Source organism: Dipodomys spectabilis, unplaced genomic scaffold (assembly GCF_019054845.1).
Source record: "Dipodomys spectabilis isolate Male_0828 unplaced genomic scaffold, ASM1905484v1 ptg000175l, whole genome shotgun sequence".
Lineage (NCBI taxonomy): Eukaryota > Metazoa > Chordata > Mammalia > Rodentia > Heteromyidae > Dipodomys > Dipodomys spectabilis.
This window is the reverse complement of record NW_024870852.1, coordinates 13,559,644-13,578,669: the sequence shown is the minus strand read 5'-3', so window position 1 is coordinate 13,578,669 and position 19,026 is coordinate 13,559,644. Positions and strand designations below refer to the sequence as shown.

The window sequence follows — 19,026 nt, the reverse complement described above, 5'->3', positions numbered from 1 at the left end:
AAGTTTTAATATATTATCTTGCTAAAGTACAGTTGTTCCTACATTATCTTAATCTAATACATACAGAAATTTAGATTAAATCAGAAGTATTTTCAAGAGATAGAATAATCTAAGTGTTCATTATCTATTAAAAGATATGTAGGGCCTGTAATCCTGCCTACATTGGAGGCTCAGATCTGAGGATCCAGTTTGAAGCCAGCCTGGACATAAAAGTCCTTGAAATTCTTAGGTGCAATTAACCACCAAAATAAATAAATACCTACTTCAACATACAGTTACTGTAAATGTTTGTTCTTTTTTTGTTTTCGTTTTTGTTGTCAGTTGTGGGGACTAAACTCTGGGCTTGGGCGCTGTCCCTCAGCTCTTCAGCTCAAGGCTAGCGCCCTATCACTTGAGCCACAGCACCACTTCCAGCTTTTTCTGCATATGTGGTGCTGAGGAATTGAACCCAGGGCCTCATGCATGAGGGGCAAGCACTTTACCATTGAGCCAACTTCCCAGCCCTAAATGTTTGTTCTAATGCACCATTGAGAAAGATATTCTCCAAAATACTCCAAAATATCACAAGCTAGCTAGTCATAAATATCAGGAATCTAATTGATAGTCAAAGTCATGAGATTCAATGAACATATCTGTGAACATGTTTGAAGGACACTTCTAAAATTTAAATAGAAAGATAATTTTTTAACAAATTAACCCATAGTGCTTATTGTAACTTTTTTTGGTTATTTTTTTGTTTTGTTTGTTTTGTATGCCAGTCCTGGGTACTGTCTCTTCTTTTTGCTCAAGGCTAGCGCTCTACCACTTGAGCCACAGTGCTACTTCCAGCTTTTTCTGTGTATGTGACACTAAGGAATCAAACCCAGGGCTTCATGCATGCTAGGCAAGCACTCTACCACTAAGCCACATTCCTAGCCCTTGTGATATTTTTTTTTCTTTTTTTTATTGTAAAGATACTATACAGAGGGTTACAGTTACATGAGTGAGGTAATGAGTATACTTCCTCTTGAACATTGTTACCCCCTCCATTGTTTTCCCCCTACCATCCCCTCCCTCCCTCCCTTTCCCGAGGTTCTTTTTTTTTTTTTTGATTGTGATTAAGTGATTACATAGTTTCCGGAAATTCACAGTATTGTGGAAATATTTTTTCCCAATTAGTTGGTTGTCTTTCTAGCTTAGTTGCGATAGATTTAGCTGTGCAGAAGCTTTTTATTTTAAGGTAGTCCCATTTGTCGAGTCTCTCTCCAACTTGTTGTAACCCTGGGACTCTGTTCAGGAAGTTCCTTCCTGTGCCTATTAGTTCAAGTGTCTCTCCTACTCTGTCCTGCAGTAGTTTCAGAGATTCAGGTTTAATGTTAAGGTCTTTAATCCCCCTTGTGATATTTTTATATATGTTTAAATTTGTCACTCTCAGTACCACCCAATAAAGTGATACATTATTATCTAGGGGAGAAATAAGTTACTTGCTTAAGGTCAAATACCTATAAAGTTACAGAACCTGCATACTCATGGAGTATTGTTTGTTGGTGGAAAAGATGAAAACAGAGCCAGCTGCAAGTGGCTCTGCCTTTAACCCTAGAAGGCTGAGATTTGAGAGTATGTTTGGAACCTGCCCAGGCAGACAAAACTCAGATACTTTTATGTCTAAATAACCAACAAGGGCTGGGAAGGTGGCTCAGTGGTAGAGCGCTTGCCTTGCATGCATGAGGCCCTGGGTTTGATTCCTCAGCACCACATAAGCAGAAAAAGCCGGAAGTGGCGCTGTGGCTCCAGTGATAGAGTGCTAGCCTTGAGCTGAAGAGCTGAGAGATAGCGCCCCAGGCCCAGAGTTCAGGCCCCATGACTGGCAATCCATCAATCAATCAATCAATACTGGAAGTTGCCGGGCACTGGTGGCTCACACCTGTAATCCCAGATACTCAGGAGGCTAAGATCTAAGGATCGCAGTTTGAAGCCAGCCCAGAAAAGTCCCCATCAGATTCTTATTTCCAACTCAAAAAAACCTGGAAGGGTTGCTATGGCTCAAGTGGTAAAGCACTAGCCTTGAGCACAAAGAAGCTTAGGGACAGTACCCAAGTCTGAGTTCAAGGCCCTGGTCTGACAAAAAAAAAAAAAAAGCTGGAAGCGGAGATGTACCTCAAACTGTAAAGTACCAAGTATGAGCAAAAAGCTCAGAGAGAACTCAAGGCCGTGAGTTCAAGCTCTACCTGAGGGGTGGGGTGATACAAATAGCATAAGTGCCATTAATATAGGTTAATAACATTTTGAAACAACCATAGAATAGAAAAATATAAAATCAAAACTTGTGTGGCCAGGCACAGTGGTTCATATCTGTACTGGGAGGGGGAGGGGCGCAAGAAATTAGGAAAATCACAGTACAAGGCCATTCTGAGCAAAAGTTTGTGAGACCCTATCTCAACCAATGAAAGCTGGTATACATCTGTCATCCCAGCTTCAAGGAAGCATAAATAGGATTGTGATCTAGGTAAGCCCAGACAAAAATTTGAAACTCCATTAAAAAATAATTAAAATGGAAACAAGTTATTTTTCTGGACCAAGTAGTTGAATACATTTTTCTAACAAGCACAAGACCCTGAATTCAGACTCCAGTACCCACACACCAAAAAAGTTAATTAGGGCTAGTTATGTTCCACACTTCTAATCCCAACACTTGGGAATGAATTGCAAGGATAGAGTTTGAAGCAAGCCTGGTTTATAGAGTAGAGATCCTACATTAAAAACAAAAACAAAAACCTTGCTTATTTAAGAAATTATGAACATTTTCATGTTGTGATAGACATAAAGCTATATAATGTGATCCAAATTTTGTTAAGTACTTATATGAGTAAAGAGAGGAAATAATGTTACAAGTGGTTATATTTTTGCCTGTTAATAACACAAATGATTTCTTCTGTATTCTCTGTTTTTATAATTTTCTATAATATATTATTTTTCTAATGATTCAAAAGTACCTCCCAGTAGATCAAATTTCAAAAGTTTGCCCATGGGGCTGGGAATGTGGTTTCGCAGTAGAGTGCTTGCCTAGCATGTACAAAGCCCTAGGTTCGATTCCTCAACACCACATAAATAGAAAAAGCCAAAAGTGGCACTGTGGCTCAAGTGGTAGAGTGCTAGCCTTGAGCTGAAGAGCTCAGGGATAGCTCCCAGTCCCTGAGTTCAAGCCCCAGGACTGGCAGGAAAAAAAAAAATTGCCCATCCCTCCCATCTTTAACTTTTCTTTTTTTCTTTTCTTTTTTTCTTGGGGCCAGTCTTGGGGCCTGGATGTTGTCCTCGAGTTTTTTTGCTCCAGGTTAGTGCTCTACCACTTGAGTTACAGCTCCACTTTTAGCTTTTTGGGTAGTTCAATGGAGATAAGAGTCTCTCGGACTTTCCTGCCCAGGCTGACCTCAAACCCTGATCCTCAGATCTCAGCCTCTTGAGTAGCTAAGATTATAAGCATGAGCCCCTGGCACCTGGCTCCACCTTTGGGGTCTGGTTGTGGGCCGTGAACTCTGGGCCTGGGCGCTGTCCCTCAGCTCTTCAGCTCAAGGCCTAGCACTCTACCACTTGAGCCACAGCACCACTTCCGGCTTTTTTTTTTCTGCTTCTGTGGTGCTGAGGAATCGAACCCAGGGCCTCAGGCATGCAAGGCAAGCGCTGTACCACTGAGCCATCTTCCCAGCCCTGGCTCTTTGTTTTTTGTTTTTTTTTGTTTTGTTTTGTTTTGTCCACTGTGGGGCTTGAACTTAGGGCCTGGGTAATGTCCCTCAGTTCTTTTGCTCAACGCTAGCACTCTTCCACTTTGAGCTACAGCTCCACCTCCAGTTTTCTGGTGGTTAATTGGAGATAAGAAGCTCATGGACTTTCCTGCCTGGGCTAGCTTCAAACCACTATCCTCAGCAGCCTCCTGAGAAGTTAGGATTACAGGCATGAGCCACCAACACACAGCATCCACCTTTAAGTTTTGGGGAAAGAATACATTCCCTAGCTGTGGATGGAAGTACATTAACAATACGATTACCAGTGCTGTGAGAATTTTTTTTTCTCGTAGCATAACTTATGTAGAATTGTTCTCATTTCTGTCTTATTACATTAATAACATGTAACAATCTGCTAAGTTCATGTAATACTGGAAACTTATGAGCATTTGTGAACATCTGTGAGTATTATACCAATGAGATTAGTTATGGTTGTTAATTTATGAACTGTAGATTCCATAGAGACTTAAGGATGTCTTTCTTCCATTGTAGATCCCATTTCATCCATGTTCATATCTGTCTCCTTTACCATCTTCATACCCAATTCAGTACTTCATCTCTCATCCAAGTCAGTCTTAGGAATTCCAGCCCAAAACCAAGGAAGAAAAGGCTTACAGACAATTAGCAACATAAAATGAATTGGAAATTTTTATGAAAATGGACTGACAGGCTGCAGATTTACACAGATTGTTGCAGTTATTAGACCATGAAAAGCATCATTTTGAAATAGGAATAATTAGGAGATAAATGTTCAAAATGTAAGAACATTCTGTAAATATAGTCATTTCCTCCCACTCCCTGAAATAAAAATAGCAAAAACTCCAAGAAAAAAAATGCATTTTTGTCTCTTGGATGTCTTAATAGTTGCAAGTTGATCCTTTTCCTCTATCAGTCCAGGATAAATGCAATAAAATAGGGAAGGAAGTAGCAAATTCATTTAGGGTCTCAAGTTATCAACGAAGGTGTTATACTTGCTGCTCTCTCCCTCACACCCCCCCATATTTTATTTTCACTAGGTTACCTAAGCTTATCTTGAAATACTGTGTTCAGGATTTCAGCTGAGTCACAATATAGTTTCTAGTTCCAGACTCCTATTTCAAAGCAAATTCCATTATTTCCTTAAAGGGCAATGTTGAGTTTTTGTCTTTTTTAATTTGTCGGTCTTGGGGCTTGAACTCTGGGGCCTGAGTGCTGTCCCTGAGCTGTTCAGCTCTAGGGTGAGCACTCTACCACTTGAGCCACAGTGCCACTTCTGATGTTGGTTTTTTTTTTGTTTTTCCTTTAGTGATTCTTTGAACTATAATGTCATGAAAATATATAGGATTAAACTGGGGTTTTGTTTTTTGCTATGTTTGGTATTTTGAGAAAGGTTCTGTGTAGCCTTGCTTTACAACGCAGAGTGGCTTTGAATTCTGTTCTCTTGTCATCATCTCAGGTACTGGGGTTACAGATGGACATCACCAACCCCAGAATTTTGTTTGTTTTTGAGGGATAATATATGTACACTAAAGTACACTGACCCTAACTGGGCAGCTTGGTTTAATGATGTTTGTTCCAGCCAGGGAAGCTATGACATTGTCCAAAAAAGAAATGTACTCTTTACCTGACTTATGTAACTATAACCCCTCTGTACATTACCTTTATAATAAAAATTTAAAGGGACTATTTATAATAAACAATTTAAAGGGCTGAGAAGGTGGCTCAGTAGTAGAGTTCTTGCCTTGCATGCATGAGACCCTGGGTTCGATTCCTCGGCACCATATAGCAGAAAAGGGCAGAAGAGGTGCTGTGGCTCAAGTGGTAGAGCTCTCTAGCCTTGAGCTGAAGAGCTGAGGGACAGTGCCCAGGCCCAGTTCTGGCCCCACAACTAAAAACAAAACAAAAAGTTTAAGCCGGGCACTGGTGGCTCACATTTGTAATCCTAGCTACTCAGCAGGCTGAGATATGAGGATCACAGTTCCAAGCAGCCCAGGCAGAAAACTCTGAGACACTTATCTCCAATAAACTACTCAAAAATTCTGGAAATGGCACTGTGGCTCAAGTGGTAGAGTGCTCAACTTGAACAAAAAGATGCTCAGGGACAGCGCCCAGGCCCAGAGTTCAAGCCCCAGGATAAAATAAAAAGTTTATTCCCTTAATACAGAATGTTTATCTTTTTAGCTCTCAGGCTTGACAACCAATGTTGTGGATATTATATTGGCTCATCACTTTGGGCAGGTAAGTACCTATGCTACTATGGGAGCTGTGTTTATTGGCTTGCATATGTGCAAAGTCTTATTGTACCACAAGAAAGGTTACCTTAGAGTTCATCTAATACTAGTAGATAACGCTTTCAGTGCAGTCAGAAATGCTTGTTGTCCTGCCAAGGTCAGTCCTATGGGTGAAGCCTTGGCTTCTAGACAAAGAGAAAACAGCATATCTCTCATCTGTTCGCTTGTAAGTGTGTGCCATCTGTTAGTGTTTGGTAATATCATGTGCCTCCCAAACATCTTTAGAACCATCAAGAAATCTGGGAAAAACCACAGAAATAGAAATTTCAGAAATAAAAAACAAAGAAGCCAGGAACTATCTTTCTGACAGAACCTTAGTGATTATTTTATTTTATCTCCATGAATTGGTGAGGAAACTGAAGTCTACAGAAGAAGTGACAATTGTCCTATAGATAATTTTTTTTACATTTTTTATTATTATATCTTTAAGTAGTTGTACAAAGAAGTTCCCATTCTACAAAACAATATATGAGTACAAGGTGTCTGACAACATTGTCACCCATCACTCCCTATGGATAATTCTTGCATGAGGAGGTGACCTACTTCTTTTTTTCCAATAGAAAAAATGAGTTAATGGGGTTGGGAAGGTGGCTCAGTGGTAGAGTTCTTGCCTTGCATGCATGAGGCCCTGGGTTCGATTCCTCAGCACCACATAAGCAGAAAAAGCCAGAAGTGGCGCTGTGGCTCAAGTGGTAGAGCACTAGCCTTGAGCTGAAGAGCTGAGGGACAGTGCCTAGGCCCAGAGTTCAGGCCCCACGACCAGCAAAAAAAAAAAAAGAAGAAGGTGATAAGTAAAGGAGTGGTGACCAATAAAATATTTGGAAAGTAATATATAATTCTATAATGTATATTGTTAAATGTTAGTATGTAAGTTGATAGTACACTGATTGTCAGTGAATGTACAGATAATTGTATACACTTTTGGCTATTACCTCTTTTTCTTCTTGATGATGCTAGGGATGAAACCAAAGGTCTTATATATGCTAGGGAAGCATCCTACCCATGATGGCTATCAAGAGAAAGACTAATATCAATTTACACATGATAGCTTATATACCTATATTTATTTAATCTTTAGAATGACCCTGTTCAATACCAGTTATAATCATTTTACAGACAATGGAATAACAAACATGAAGACACATGAACACAAACAAGTAAGGAAACTCAAATTCAGAATGGTTAAGTGATCTCTAAGTTCCCCCACTAGTACCTAAATCTATAATAGGTTCTTTAGTAGCTTTGTCTTTCTTTAGTAGCTTTGTCTGTCCATAATATGCCACTGAACCAGGCTGTACTAAATTTAAAAAAATAGTTTAGCCATTTAGCCTACAGGTAAATAAGTAGTACCTTCCAGCTTGATCTAAAATACTATTATCAAAGACAAAGAAGAGTTAGCATTGAAAAGACAAACCAAATAAAAATGGGATTGTTTTGCATCTTAGTTTACTTGTTTCTTCTTTTACTTGTTCTAGGAGGAGTTACAGGCCAATTTGGACCTTATTCAAACCTACAGACTTCATATTGCCCAAGATATCAACCAAGAAAACCTACAGCTCTTCCTGGGTTCCTATAATGGGTATAGCTATTTCCCATTCCTTCATTTCATTACAAATCACACCTTAAAAAAAAATGGACAAGTCAAGTGCTGGTGGCTCACGTCTGTAATCCTAGCTACTCAGGAGGCTGAGATCTGAGGATCGAGGTTCAAAGTCAGCCCGGGCAGGAAAGACCCTGAGACTCCTATCTCCAATAAACCACCAGAAAACCGGAAGTGGCGCTGTAACTCAAGTGGTAGAGTACTTGCCTTGAGCTGGAATGCTGAGGGACAGAGCCGGCCCAGAGTTCAAGCCCCATGACTGACCAAAAAAAAAAAAAATGGACAAGGAAAGGAGAGAAAAGTGACTTTTTAACCATTGTTACATAGTGGTATTACTTGTGCTGTTAGACCACATAAGGAGAGAAGACTTTAAGATAGATATGAAAAGAACTTTCAGGAAGACTGAGTGAACTGAACATACCTTGGATGTGTTCAAATACCAGTTGAGTTGTAGTTTTAAGACATTTTGAAATAAAAGGAACCCAAGCTGTATACACTCACACAGCTCCCAAGGAGACAGGAGTACACATGAAAGAGGCAAAGAAGACGTGGGCTCCATTTAGTTGCTCTTTGCTGATAGGTGCTCAGGAGCCAGAAGTAACACAGATGCTGGTCAGTTCTCTTTTGCTTGTGTATTCCAAAGTTCACTGTCAACATCTGTCCTCTCAGAGTAGAGGCTGAGAGGACAGCACTGATGCTGGTCTTGGAAATGGCTTCTCTAGCTTTCTGGCAGCATGTACCAAGACTGAGGAAATGGGTCAACTGTAGCTTTCCCAGGGTTGTGCAGCCAGTAGGGGATAGAGCCAGGTTTGAACTGGGTCTCCAGAGACTCCCTGTTTGATGTTAGTTGAAATCAGAGTTAAACTCTTATGCTAAATTGCTAGGAAAACTCCTTATAAAAAAAATAAAGTGGGGGCTGGGAATGTGGCTTAGTGGTAGAGTGCTTACCTAGCATACATGAAACTATGGGTTTAATTCCTCAGTGCCACATAAACAGAAAAATCTGGAAGTGCCTCTGTGGCTCAAGTGGTAGAGTGTTAGCCTTGAGCAAAAGAAGCTCAAGGATAGTGCCCAGGCCCTGAGTTGAAGCCCCAGGACTGGCAAAAATAAATAAATAAAAATGCATATTAAAAATAAAGTTTGGGGCTGGGAAAGTAGCTCAGTGATAGAGTGTTTGCCTTGCATGCATGGGGCCCTGGGTTCAATTCCTCAGTACCACATAAGCAGAAAAAGCCAAAGTGGTGGTGTGGCTCAAAGTGGTAGAGTACTAGCCTTGAGCTGAAGAGCTGAGGGACAGCGCCCAGACCCAGAGTTCAGACCCCACATCTGACAAAAAATAAATAAATAAATTTAAAAATAAAAAATGAATAAAAATAAAGTTCTATTGGGCACTTATGGCTCACACCTGTAAACCTAGCTACTCAAGAGGCTGAGATTTGAGAATCACGGTTCAAAGCCAACCCAGGCAGAAAGATCTGTGAGACTTTTATCTCCAATAAACCACCAGAAAACAAAGTGGTACTGTGGCTCAAGTACTAGCCTTGAGTTGAAGAGCTCAGGGACAGCACCTAGGCCCAGAGTTAAGTCCCAGGACCAACCAAAGAAAATAAAAAAGTTCCCGCTGGTTGCTCACACCTGTAATCCTGGATACTCAGGAGCCTGAGATCTGAGGATCCTAGTTCAAAGCCAGTCTGGGCAGGAAAGTTTGTGAGATCTTATCTCCAATTAAAAGTTCCTTTAGGAATTTGTTTCTGTCGTGTAATTACAAAATTAAACACTCTTGAGTTTGAGGATTTCAGTAATGTTGCTGTTGCAGTTTAAAGTTTGTCTCCCCTGCTGAAGAGCTCATGAACAGCACCCAGGCCCAGAGCTGAAGCCCTGTACTGACCAAAAAAAAAAAAAAAGTTTGTCTCCCCTGAGCATCCTACAGACCTATTCAGTACCACTTAGGATGTCTCTGATAACAGCTACTGGAGAACAGGTTAGGGACACCTGCCCTCCTCTGATGAGAATGTGTCATGATTTTACCTAAAAATGAAAAGGACATTGATTCTTCTTTATTTTTCTAGGCGCAGAGATCTGGAGATTGAAAGACCTATCCTGGGTCAAAATGATAACAGATTAAAAACATTAAAGTAAGTCCTTCAGTTTCTCCATTGAGTTGGTAAATCGTTTTGTGTGTCACTACTATTTCAATGTTCAGTGGAGTACATGTGCTTCTTGCTGAGTAACACCTCTTCTGCTTCTGCCTAGGTGCTCCACTTTACTGGTGGTAGGGGACAATTCACCTGCTGTTGAGACTGTGGTAGGTAGGGGCTAACTTGTGAGGGAATGAGTAAAATGCAATTAAATGTATATGGCACACTACTGACACGCTAGAAACTCTGAGTGAATACTGTTGTTGTTTTTTTTAAGGTGTGTTGTATGCAGCACTTCATGCTGTGTTAACTACAAAAAAAAAAAACCACCATTTACTTATTATTAGATTTCTAGAAGCCTCCATCTCTAGTCTAGAGCAGATTACCTGTATCAGATATCCAGCAAAGCTAAAAGACTCCCAAGATCCTACCTCTGTCTACCCCTTTCTCCAGTGCATAGCACATATATAAAAATGATGTAATCAATGTAAAAAAATATGAGAACTTTAAAAAATAGAGGGATGGGGAAACATGATCCTACTATCCTAAGACAAACTGATTTTTTTTCTTTTTCATTTTTTTTTTGGGGGGGGGGTCCAGTCGTGGGGCCTGAACTCTGGGCCTGGACACTGTCCCTAAGCTCTTCAGCTCAAGGCTAGCACTCTACCACTTAAGCCACAGCGCCACTTCCAGCTTTTTTCTTTTTGCTTATGTGGTGCTGAGGAATCGAACCATGGGCCCCAGGCATGCATGCTGAGGAATCGAACCCTGGGCCCCAGGCATGCAAGGCAAGCACTCTACCACTGAACCACCTTCCCAGCCCTGATTTTTTTTTTCTTAATCATAGACCTGATTGTATTAGATATACTAGAATTAGGAGCCAGATTCCTTAGCACTGTTGATGGCACGAATTCATATTATAGTCAAGTGCCAGTGGCTCACACCTATAAATCCTAGCTATTCAGGAGGCTGAGATCTGAGGGTCGAAGTTCAAAGCCAGCCTGAGCAAGAAAGTCTGTGAGACTCTTATCTATACTAACTGCCTAAAAACCAGAAGAAGTGCTGTAGCCTTAAGCAAAGAAACAACTCAGGGAAATGCCCAGGCCATGAGTTCAAGCCCATAACTAACAAAAAGAAAGTCAGGATGTTTGTACAATAGTCAGTTAATCAGTCTTGTAGGTGGACCATTATTTGTTTTACCTTATTTGCCTGTGAGGTTTTTTTGTTATTGTTTGTTGTGGGGCTTGAACTCTAGGCCTGGGTGCTGTCCCAAAGCTCTTCAGCTCAAGGCTAGTGAGTGCTCTACCACTTAAGCCACAGCCTACTTCCAATTTTCTGGTGGCTAATTGAAGATAAGAGTCTCACAGATTTTCCTGCCCAGGCTGACTTTGAAGCATGGTTCTCAGATCTCAGCCTCCTGAGTAGCTAAGATTACAAGTGTGAGCCACTGGCACCCAGATGCCTGTGAGTTACTTCTGACTTTGTACCATTACTCTTGTTGTTGTTAAACATTCTTATAAAACCTTTGACTGAATCTATGATTATTTCCAGAGATAGAATTTTTACAAGTGAAGTTAATGGTACAAAAGTCACAAATCTTTATAAGGTTTTTAATCCATTTTTTCAGATATCTTTCCAGGAGATATGTACCAGTGTAGTGCCCACCAGCATTAGGGGGCCCATTTCACTGCACCCTATTCAGCACTGGTGGTGTTTTAGTTTGTATTTGTTTAATTACATTTTGACAGTAATTTTACCAAAATTTGTGTAAGACTAGGCATAGAGGCTCATACCTGTTATCCTAGATACTTCAGGAGGCACAGAGGAGGAGAAGATTATGATTTGAGACCAGCCCTGGCCAAAAAAAAAGAATAAACCCCATCTCAGCTAATAAAAAACTAGCATGCTGATTCTTTTCTGTTACCCTAGCCACATGGGAAGAATTGCTGTCCAGGCCAACCTGGGTAAAAATGAAAGACCCTATTAAAAAAAAAAAAAAAAAGAAAGCAAATGAGGTTAGAAGTATGCCTGAAATGGTAGCATACCTCAGCTTAACAAAACCCAAGCAAGGTCCTGAGTTCAAACATGTGTCATGTTACATGTGTCACAAATTGGCAAGAGCTTGATTTTCTATGCCAGCCTTCACTTCTGTCTAGAGCAGAATATTAGGATAGGGCTTCTTGGAAAGAAAGTATAGAAAATGATCAGATGTAAAAACCTAAATGAAAAGGTTTTCAGGTAGAGGGTGTGTACAGGGTGGCATCAATGTGAAATAGGGCACACTGGCATCTCCCTGAAGTATATGTGGTTGACAGTGCAAAGGCGAATAACCCTCAATTCCCAACCTCTTCCCCAAAAGTTCCCCAAACATAATGATTCTACTTCATCAAGAAGAATTTTTAGGCAGATGCCAGTGGCTCACACCTATAATCCTAGCTACTCAGGAGGCTGATATCTAAGGATCACAGTTCAAAGCCAGCCCAGGCAGGAAAATCCAATTAACCACCAGAAAACTGGAAGTGGCACTGGGGCTCAAGCGGTAGAGCGCTGTCCTTGAGCTGAAGAGCTGAGCCCCATGACTGACCCCCCTCCCCTATCCCCCCCCCCACTCCGCAAAAAAAAGAATTTTTATAAATGCCATGCTTTTCATGTTTAAAGAATGTATATGCCAGGCACCGGTGGCTCATACCTGTAATCCTAGCTACTCAGGAGGCTGAGATCTGAGGATCATGGTTCAAAGCCAGCCAGGACAAGAAAGTCTGTGAAACTCTTATCTCCAATTAACTAACTACCAGAAAACCAGAAGTGGTGCTGTGGTAGAGTGCTAGCTGAAGAGCTCAGGGACAGCACCCAGGCCCAGGGACAACAACAACAACAAAAAAAAGAGTGGATATACATGCTATTGAAAGTATCTACCAAAAACACTTTTAAATAGCCATGTGAACTTAAAATAGGAAAACAGGATTATTTTAACAAAATACCTACATTCAAGGGCCAAGCATAGTGGCCTATACCTCTAAGGCCAAATACTCAGGAGGTAGGGATTTGGAGGATCAAAGTTCTCACTATCTCTTCTACCTTGACTGGCCTTTTAAGCTTCGTTCCTCCAAGTCTCTACCTCCTGAGTATCTGGGGTTAGAGGTGTAGCCTCACGTGCATCCCCACTTCACTTGCAGCTGTAGCACCACATGCACCATGTGTGCCACATGTACATGCCTTCCCCAACCTAGCTTTGAAAAGCATACTCATACTTCTAGGGTCACTCAGTTAAGCAATGGCCACAACATTTTTGAACTTGGCAAAAGTGATTTCCTTGAGTTTTGTGTTATATACCTTGTCCCACCGGCTTCCAATCTGTTAGCATAGGTTTGTTTTGTTTTTTTGGATTTTTTTTTTTTTTGCCAGTCCTGGAGCTTGTACTCTGGACCTAAGCGCTGTCCTGGGTGCTCTTACCACTTGAGCCAGCTTTTTCTGAGTAGTTTATTGGAGATAAAAGTTTCTTGGACTTTCCTGTCCATGCTGGCTTCAAACCATGATCCTCAGATCTCAGCCTCCTGAGTAGTCGGGATTACAGATGTGAGCCACCAGTGCACAGCTTAGCACAGGTTTTATAGCCATATTCCTGGAAAATATATAGCTAGTTGATCAAATTGGCCATAAAATATTGTGGAACCCATGCTGCTAGAGGTATGAAGCTTGGTGGTGGACCATGTACTAAGTACACACAGGCCCTAGGATCTATTCTTAGCACAATGGAAATAAGATACACATGAGGTCCTTGCCTTGATAAAGGTAAGTTTAGAAGATATGTCAAGCTGGGCACTGGTGGCTCACACCTGTAATCCTAGCTACTTAGGAGGCTGAGATCTGAGAATCACGGTTCAAAGCCGCGTATACAGGAAAGTCTGTGAGACTCTTATCTCTAATAAACCCCCAGAAAACCAGAAGTAGCACTATGGCTCAAATGGTAGAGTGCTTGCCTTGAACTGAAGAGCGCCCAGGCCCAGAGTTCAAGACCCACAACTGACAAAAAAAAAAAAAATCAGTGTACCATACTGTCTACTGATAATTGCTGTGACACATTAGTGCAAGAGGAGTCCAGCTTTACCCTGCAGATCCTGAGCTCTTAAAGCAGAGTCAAGGTATAAGAAATGACAAAGGTTCTACTTCAGGGCCTGGAGAGGACAGAGAAGGAAGACTTTGGAGCATCTCAGGGTTCCATTATTGAAACCAGTTATGCTGGAAAGGCATCTAAGAGATCCCTGTAGCACAGGGCCATGGTCCAGTTCACCTCTCAAAGAAGTAAGTTACCTTGTGCACATATTATGTACCCAGTGCACAGAATCTTTAGATTTGGCATGATCTTTAGACTTACCTTGTAACAGATTCAGATAATGAAATTAGTCAGAACTTTAGAGGAGATCTGAACTAATAGATCTAACATGTACCCACATATAATCCTACTAATCCCTTCAAGCTGGTTCAGCCCTTGGTAAATGGAGCTGTTGATTTTGCAAGGTCATTTTTAGCCAAGTTAAAATTGCTTTTTTTTGTTGTTGTTGTTGGTTGTGGGTCTTGAACTCTGGGCCTGGGTTCTGTCCCTGAGCTCTTCAGCTTAAGGCAAGCACTCTCTACCACTTGAGCCACAGCGCCACTTCCCATTTTCTGGTGGTTAATTGAAGATGAGAGTCATGGATTTTTTTTTCCTCCCCAGGCTGGCTTTGAACCTTGAATCTCAGATCTCAGCCTCCTGAGTAGCTAAGATTACAGGCGTGGGCCACCAGCACCCAGCAAGCCAAGCTGTTTCTTACTGTTGTAAAAATTTATAAAATTATCCTCTTTTTCAGGTTGAATGTAATTCTCGCCTCAACCCTATAAATACAACTTTGCTAAAGGTAATGTATCTTCCTGCCTTGCCACCCACCTCTGAAAATTATACATGATACAAATTATAATGTTTTCTACAGTAGTTTCATAGAAGCTTCACTGTTTAATTCTGTCTCCCTCTCTTTTAAAATAAGAATTTTTATTCCTGATTATATTCTGATTATAGAAAATACAGAAAAACATGATTCAGTGCCTCCTGTCTATAATCTGAGCTACTCCAGAGGCTGAGATTATAAGGATCACAGTATGAAACCAGCCCAAGCAAAAAGTTCATAAGACCCCCTTCTCAACTTGTACACTTGTCATTCCAGCAATGGCAGGAAGTATAAAATAGATGACTTTAGTCCAGGTTCTGGCAGAGGTAAAAAATGAGACCCTCAAAACAACCAGTGCAAAAAGTGTTTGGAAATATGGCTCCTTGATAGAATACCCACCTAGCAAGTAGGAGGCCTTGACTGCAAACACCAGTACCACCAAATAAATAAATAAATAATTGCTAATAATCCAGCTTTCCAAAAGGTAGCCTGTTGTAAATGTTGTTTTGTTTGGACAAGATCATAGTGTAGGGTGTCCTGGAACTAGCTATATGCCCTGGCAGGTCTTGAGTTTACCATCTTCCTTCCTCTATCCCTTGAGTGTTGGGATTACAGATAGGGGCTACCACATCCATCTACCTATGCATTAAGATCAGAGGATATCTACAGCTCTATATTTGATTTCCTCATGATCTTGTCATAAACATTTTCCATGTCATTAAAATTTTTGTAGCCATTAATCAGTGGATTATGATAAGGCAATAGATGGAAAATATACCCCAAATCCGGCAATATTGGTAATTAATTGGTACTTGTTGAGTGCAAGTAAACAAACTCTTGTACTAGTACAAGAGTACTAGTTGGTTACAAGTACCAACTCTTGGACTAGTACCAAAATTGTTTGCCTTTCACATAATTACAGTAAACACTTCCAAGTTTAGTATTGTCTCAACCAAGTTTGCCCTAAAACATGGCTGATGTCTTCAGAAAACTGCTACCTGTTTACCTGCACTACCAAAGATTCAAATGCTGCTATTTTATTCCTTTCTGCTCTGGTTTCAGTCTTTCTTTTTTTTTTTTGTCCGTTGTGGAGCTTGAACTCTGGGCCTGGGTGCTGTCCCTGTGCTCTTCAGCTCAAGGCGAGCACTCTACCGCTTGAGCCACAGTACCACTTCCAGTTTTCTAGTGTTTTATTGGAGATAGAGTTTCACGGACTTTCCTGCCCAGGCTGGCTTTGAACCGTGATCCTCAGATCTCAGCCTTCTGAGTAGCTAGGATTACAGGTGTGAGCCACCGGTGCCCAGCTTCAGTCTTTCTTCTGTAAGATATCTGTCTGCTTTTTTCCCTTTCTGTATGAAGTGTTTGAAAGAGATGATCTGTCATCAGAAGTAACACATAGTTCTAGAAACACACCAGGTGCTTAGTGCTATGACATCAAAGGCTCTGGTCTCCAGTTGATTGATGTTACTTCTCTATTACGGAAAAAAAGACTATGGTTTCAATTTTTTTTCACTTCAGGTTTGAAATCAGTATTCAAAAACACAAAAACCACTGGGTGTGGTGATGCAGTTAGTAATGAAAGAAAGTAAGGGAACAAAGAAATGGGAGGATCTCGGTTCAGATTTTTGCTACCTCAGGCAGAAAAGGTGATGAAACCCTATCTCAATAAACAGGTGGGGCATGGTGGCCTAAGCCTGTAAATCCAACTACTTGGGAAGTATAAGGATGATCGTGGTCTGAGGCTAAATTCAGGAAAAGGGAGACCCTGTTTGAAAAGTGTTGGAACTTTAGCTGAAATGAAAAAGAGATTGACTAGCAAGAGCAAGACACAGTACTCCTCCCGCCAAAAAAAAGAAAAGAAAAGAAAAGAAAAATGAATTACAGAAGAACAGAAAAAAAATACTGAACTCCATGCCTAGGTATAGATGAGGAGTTTGGGGGCATGCGTGCCCAACCACAAGTTTTTCCCAGTATTCTCTCTTTGTATATGGGAACCATTCGATGGTTCTATCAGACTTCAGTGCTAACCTGCATGAAAATACAGCCTTAGCTCATAGGTCTATTTTATCAGATTAAGTATATGCTTCTCATCTGATGCCTAGATTTTCAAGATTGTTACCCCTTTACCTCAAACTCTTAAACCTTCTGTAGCATTCTCCTCTCCTACATAGCAGTCCTCTTTCGATCCAGGCCATAATGCCAGTGAATTCAAACCATGAGATTTGTGTCTTTCTCAAAAAATGTCAACTGAATAGATCCTCCACAGTCACTTTATAAAAGCTGGAAGGAAAGAGGCTTGTTCCTACTTGGGCCCCATTCCTTAGCAGAGCTGAAGTTAGACTAAAAGCTATTGCATCTGCAGCTGCTGGTTAAAATGCAGATTCTTTTTTTTTTTTAATAAGTTTTTTTTTTTTATTGTGAAAATACCTTACAGTGGGGGGGGGGGGGGGTTACAATTACATGAGCAAGGTAATGAGTACATTTCTTATCAAGCATTGTTGCCTCTTCCTTTGTTTCCCCTTACCATCCCTGCCCTCCCATCTCCCACCCCCCCAAAATGCAGATTCTTGAACCTCACTCAGATCTATTCAGTTGAAATCTCTGAGACAGGAAGCCAGGAATGTGAGTTGTACCAAGTAATTCCAACGCACACTAGGGAAGCTGTAAGAATAACCAGAGTGAAACCTTCAGAAGTGAAAGCAGCCCCACCAGATCCAATTAGCCAGGTCAGTAGTTGATCAGGCAGAATTCAGCTTTGACTCCTGATTGGATCATTTCTTTTTGTCTTGGTATGAGGACAATGTAGACTTGAAGGGAGACTGAAGCTAGAGGATAACAAGCTCAAGTCCAGGCTAGACAACATAGTGCAACTCCTTCTCTGTCCGTTCCCCAAAGAAGGAATTTTACTTTCTTTTTTATTTTTGGGGTCCGATCGTGGGGCCTGAACTCTAGGCATGGGCTCTGTCCCTCAGCTCTTCAGCTCAAGGCTAGCACTCTACCACTTGAGCCACAGTGCCACTTCCGGCTTTTTTCTTTTTCCTTATGTGGTACTGAGGAATTGAACCCAGGGCCTCGAGCATGCAAGGCAAGTGCTCTACCACTGAGCCACCTTCCCAGCCCCTAAAGAAGGAATTTTAAAATGGGATCTAAACTGGGCACTGATGTTCACATCTGTGATCCTAGCCACTTTGGAAGCTGAGATCTGAGGATCACAGTTCGAAGCCAGACTGGGTAAGAAAAGTCTATGAGGCTCTTATCTTCAATTAATTGTCAAAAGTACCGAAAGTGGAGCTGTGACTCAAGTGGTAAAGTGCTAGCCTTGAGAGCAAAAGAAGCTTAGGAAAAGGGCCTAGACCCTGTAGCCTTAGGACTGGCAATAATAATGATTAATAATAATAATGTAATAAATGAGATCTAGAAAGAATGAAGCACTAAAAAGTTGAGGACTCTGAAAGTAACATTCCTTGGGGGAATGCAGAACCATGATTGAAACTAGTAGCTGAGTTTGCTGTCACCCAGAAAAAGTTTTATGTGGGCATGAAACCCAGACATACACAAGGCATCTTATGCATAAGTAAGCACTGAACGAACAACTCTTCTTGAATTTCTACATAAAAGGAACCTAAAATTCAATTATGGTCTTTTGAAAGGACTCGGGTATTCAGGGTATTTCTCTCTTTTTTTTTTTTTTTTGTTGGTTGTAGGTCTTGAACTTTGGCCCTGGGCATTGTCCCTGAGCTCTTCAGCTCAAGGCCAGTGCTCTACCACTTGAGCCACAATGCCACTTCCAGTTTTCTGGTGATAAATAGGAGATAAGAGTCTCACGAACGTTCCTGCACAGGCTGGCTTTGAACCGTGATCCTCACATATCAGCCTCATGAGTAACTAGGATTTCAGGTGTAAACCACCAGTGCCCGGCTCAAGGCATTTCTTTTAATATTTAAGTCCTGACCACTTACACATTTTTCTTCTTCTAGATGGCAGACTGTGGGGGGCTGCCCCAAGTAGTTCAGGTAAGGAATTTTAAATACTACTTTGAAACATCTGTGCAGTACTATGCTCCTAACTTTTACAAAGAGTAATAATGTCTTGTTTCATCTCCTCAGCCTGGGAAGCTTACCGAGGCCTTCAAGTACTTTTTGCAGGGAATGGGATACAGTGAGTAATATACAGCTTTCTACCTAGCAAAGGTTTATAGGTAACTGGGTCAGTTTGACACATGGGAGGCACAATTAACAAGGCATAAAGTTTGTGCTAGTGTGCCCTAGAGACCAAAATGTTTGTGGACATTCATTTGTGCATATGTCTGAGATAAACTAACATTTAAGCATTTACCTG

The 19,026-nt window shown here is 41.1% G+C and overlaps 1 protein-coding gene across 1 annotated transcript in view; it reads left to right on the top strand.

Annotated features, from left to right (window-relative positions):
- Ndrg3 (NDRG family member 3) overlaps window positions 1–19,026 on the top strand; it is a 69,314-nt gene that overhangs the window by 46,159 nt on the left and 4,129 nt on the right. The window contains exons 9-15 of the mRNA XM_042694477.1: window positions 5,919–5,975; window positions 7,504–7,607; window positions 9,698–9,763; window positions 9,882–9,933; window positions 14,614–14,661; window positions 18,666–18,701; window positions 18,795–18,846. Coding sequence (XP_042550411.1) covers window positions 5,919–5,975; window positions 7,504–7,607; window positions 9,698–9,763; window positions 9,882–9,933; window positions 14,614–14,661; window positions 18,666–18,701; window positions 18,795–18,846 — 415 coding nt within the window. The remainder of the gene's footprint in view (window positions 1–5,918; window positions 5,976–7,503; window positions 7,608–9,697; window positions 9,764–9,881; window positions 9,934–14,613; window positions 14,662–18,665; window positions 18,702–18,794; window positions 18,847–19,026) is intronic.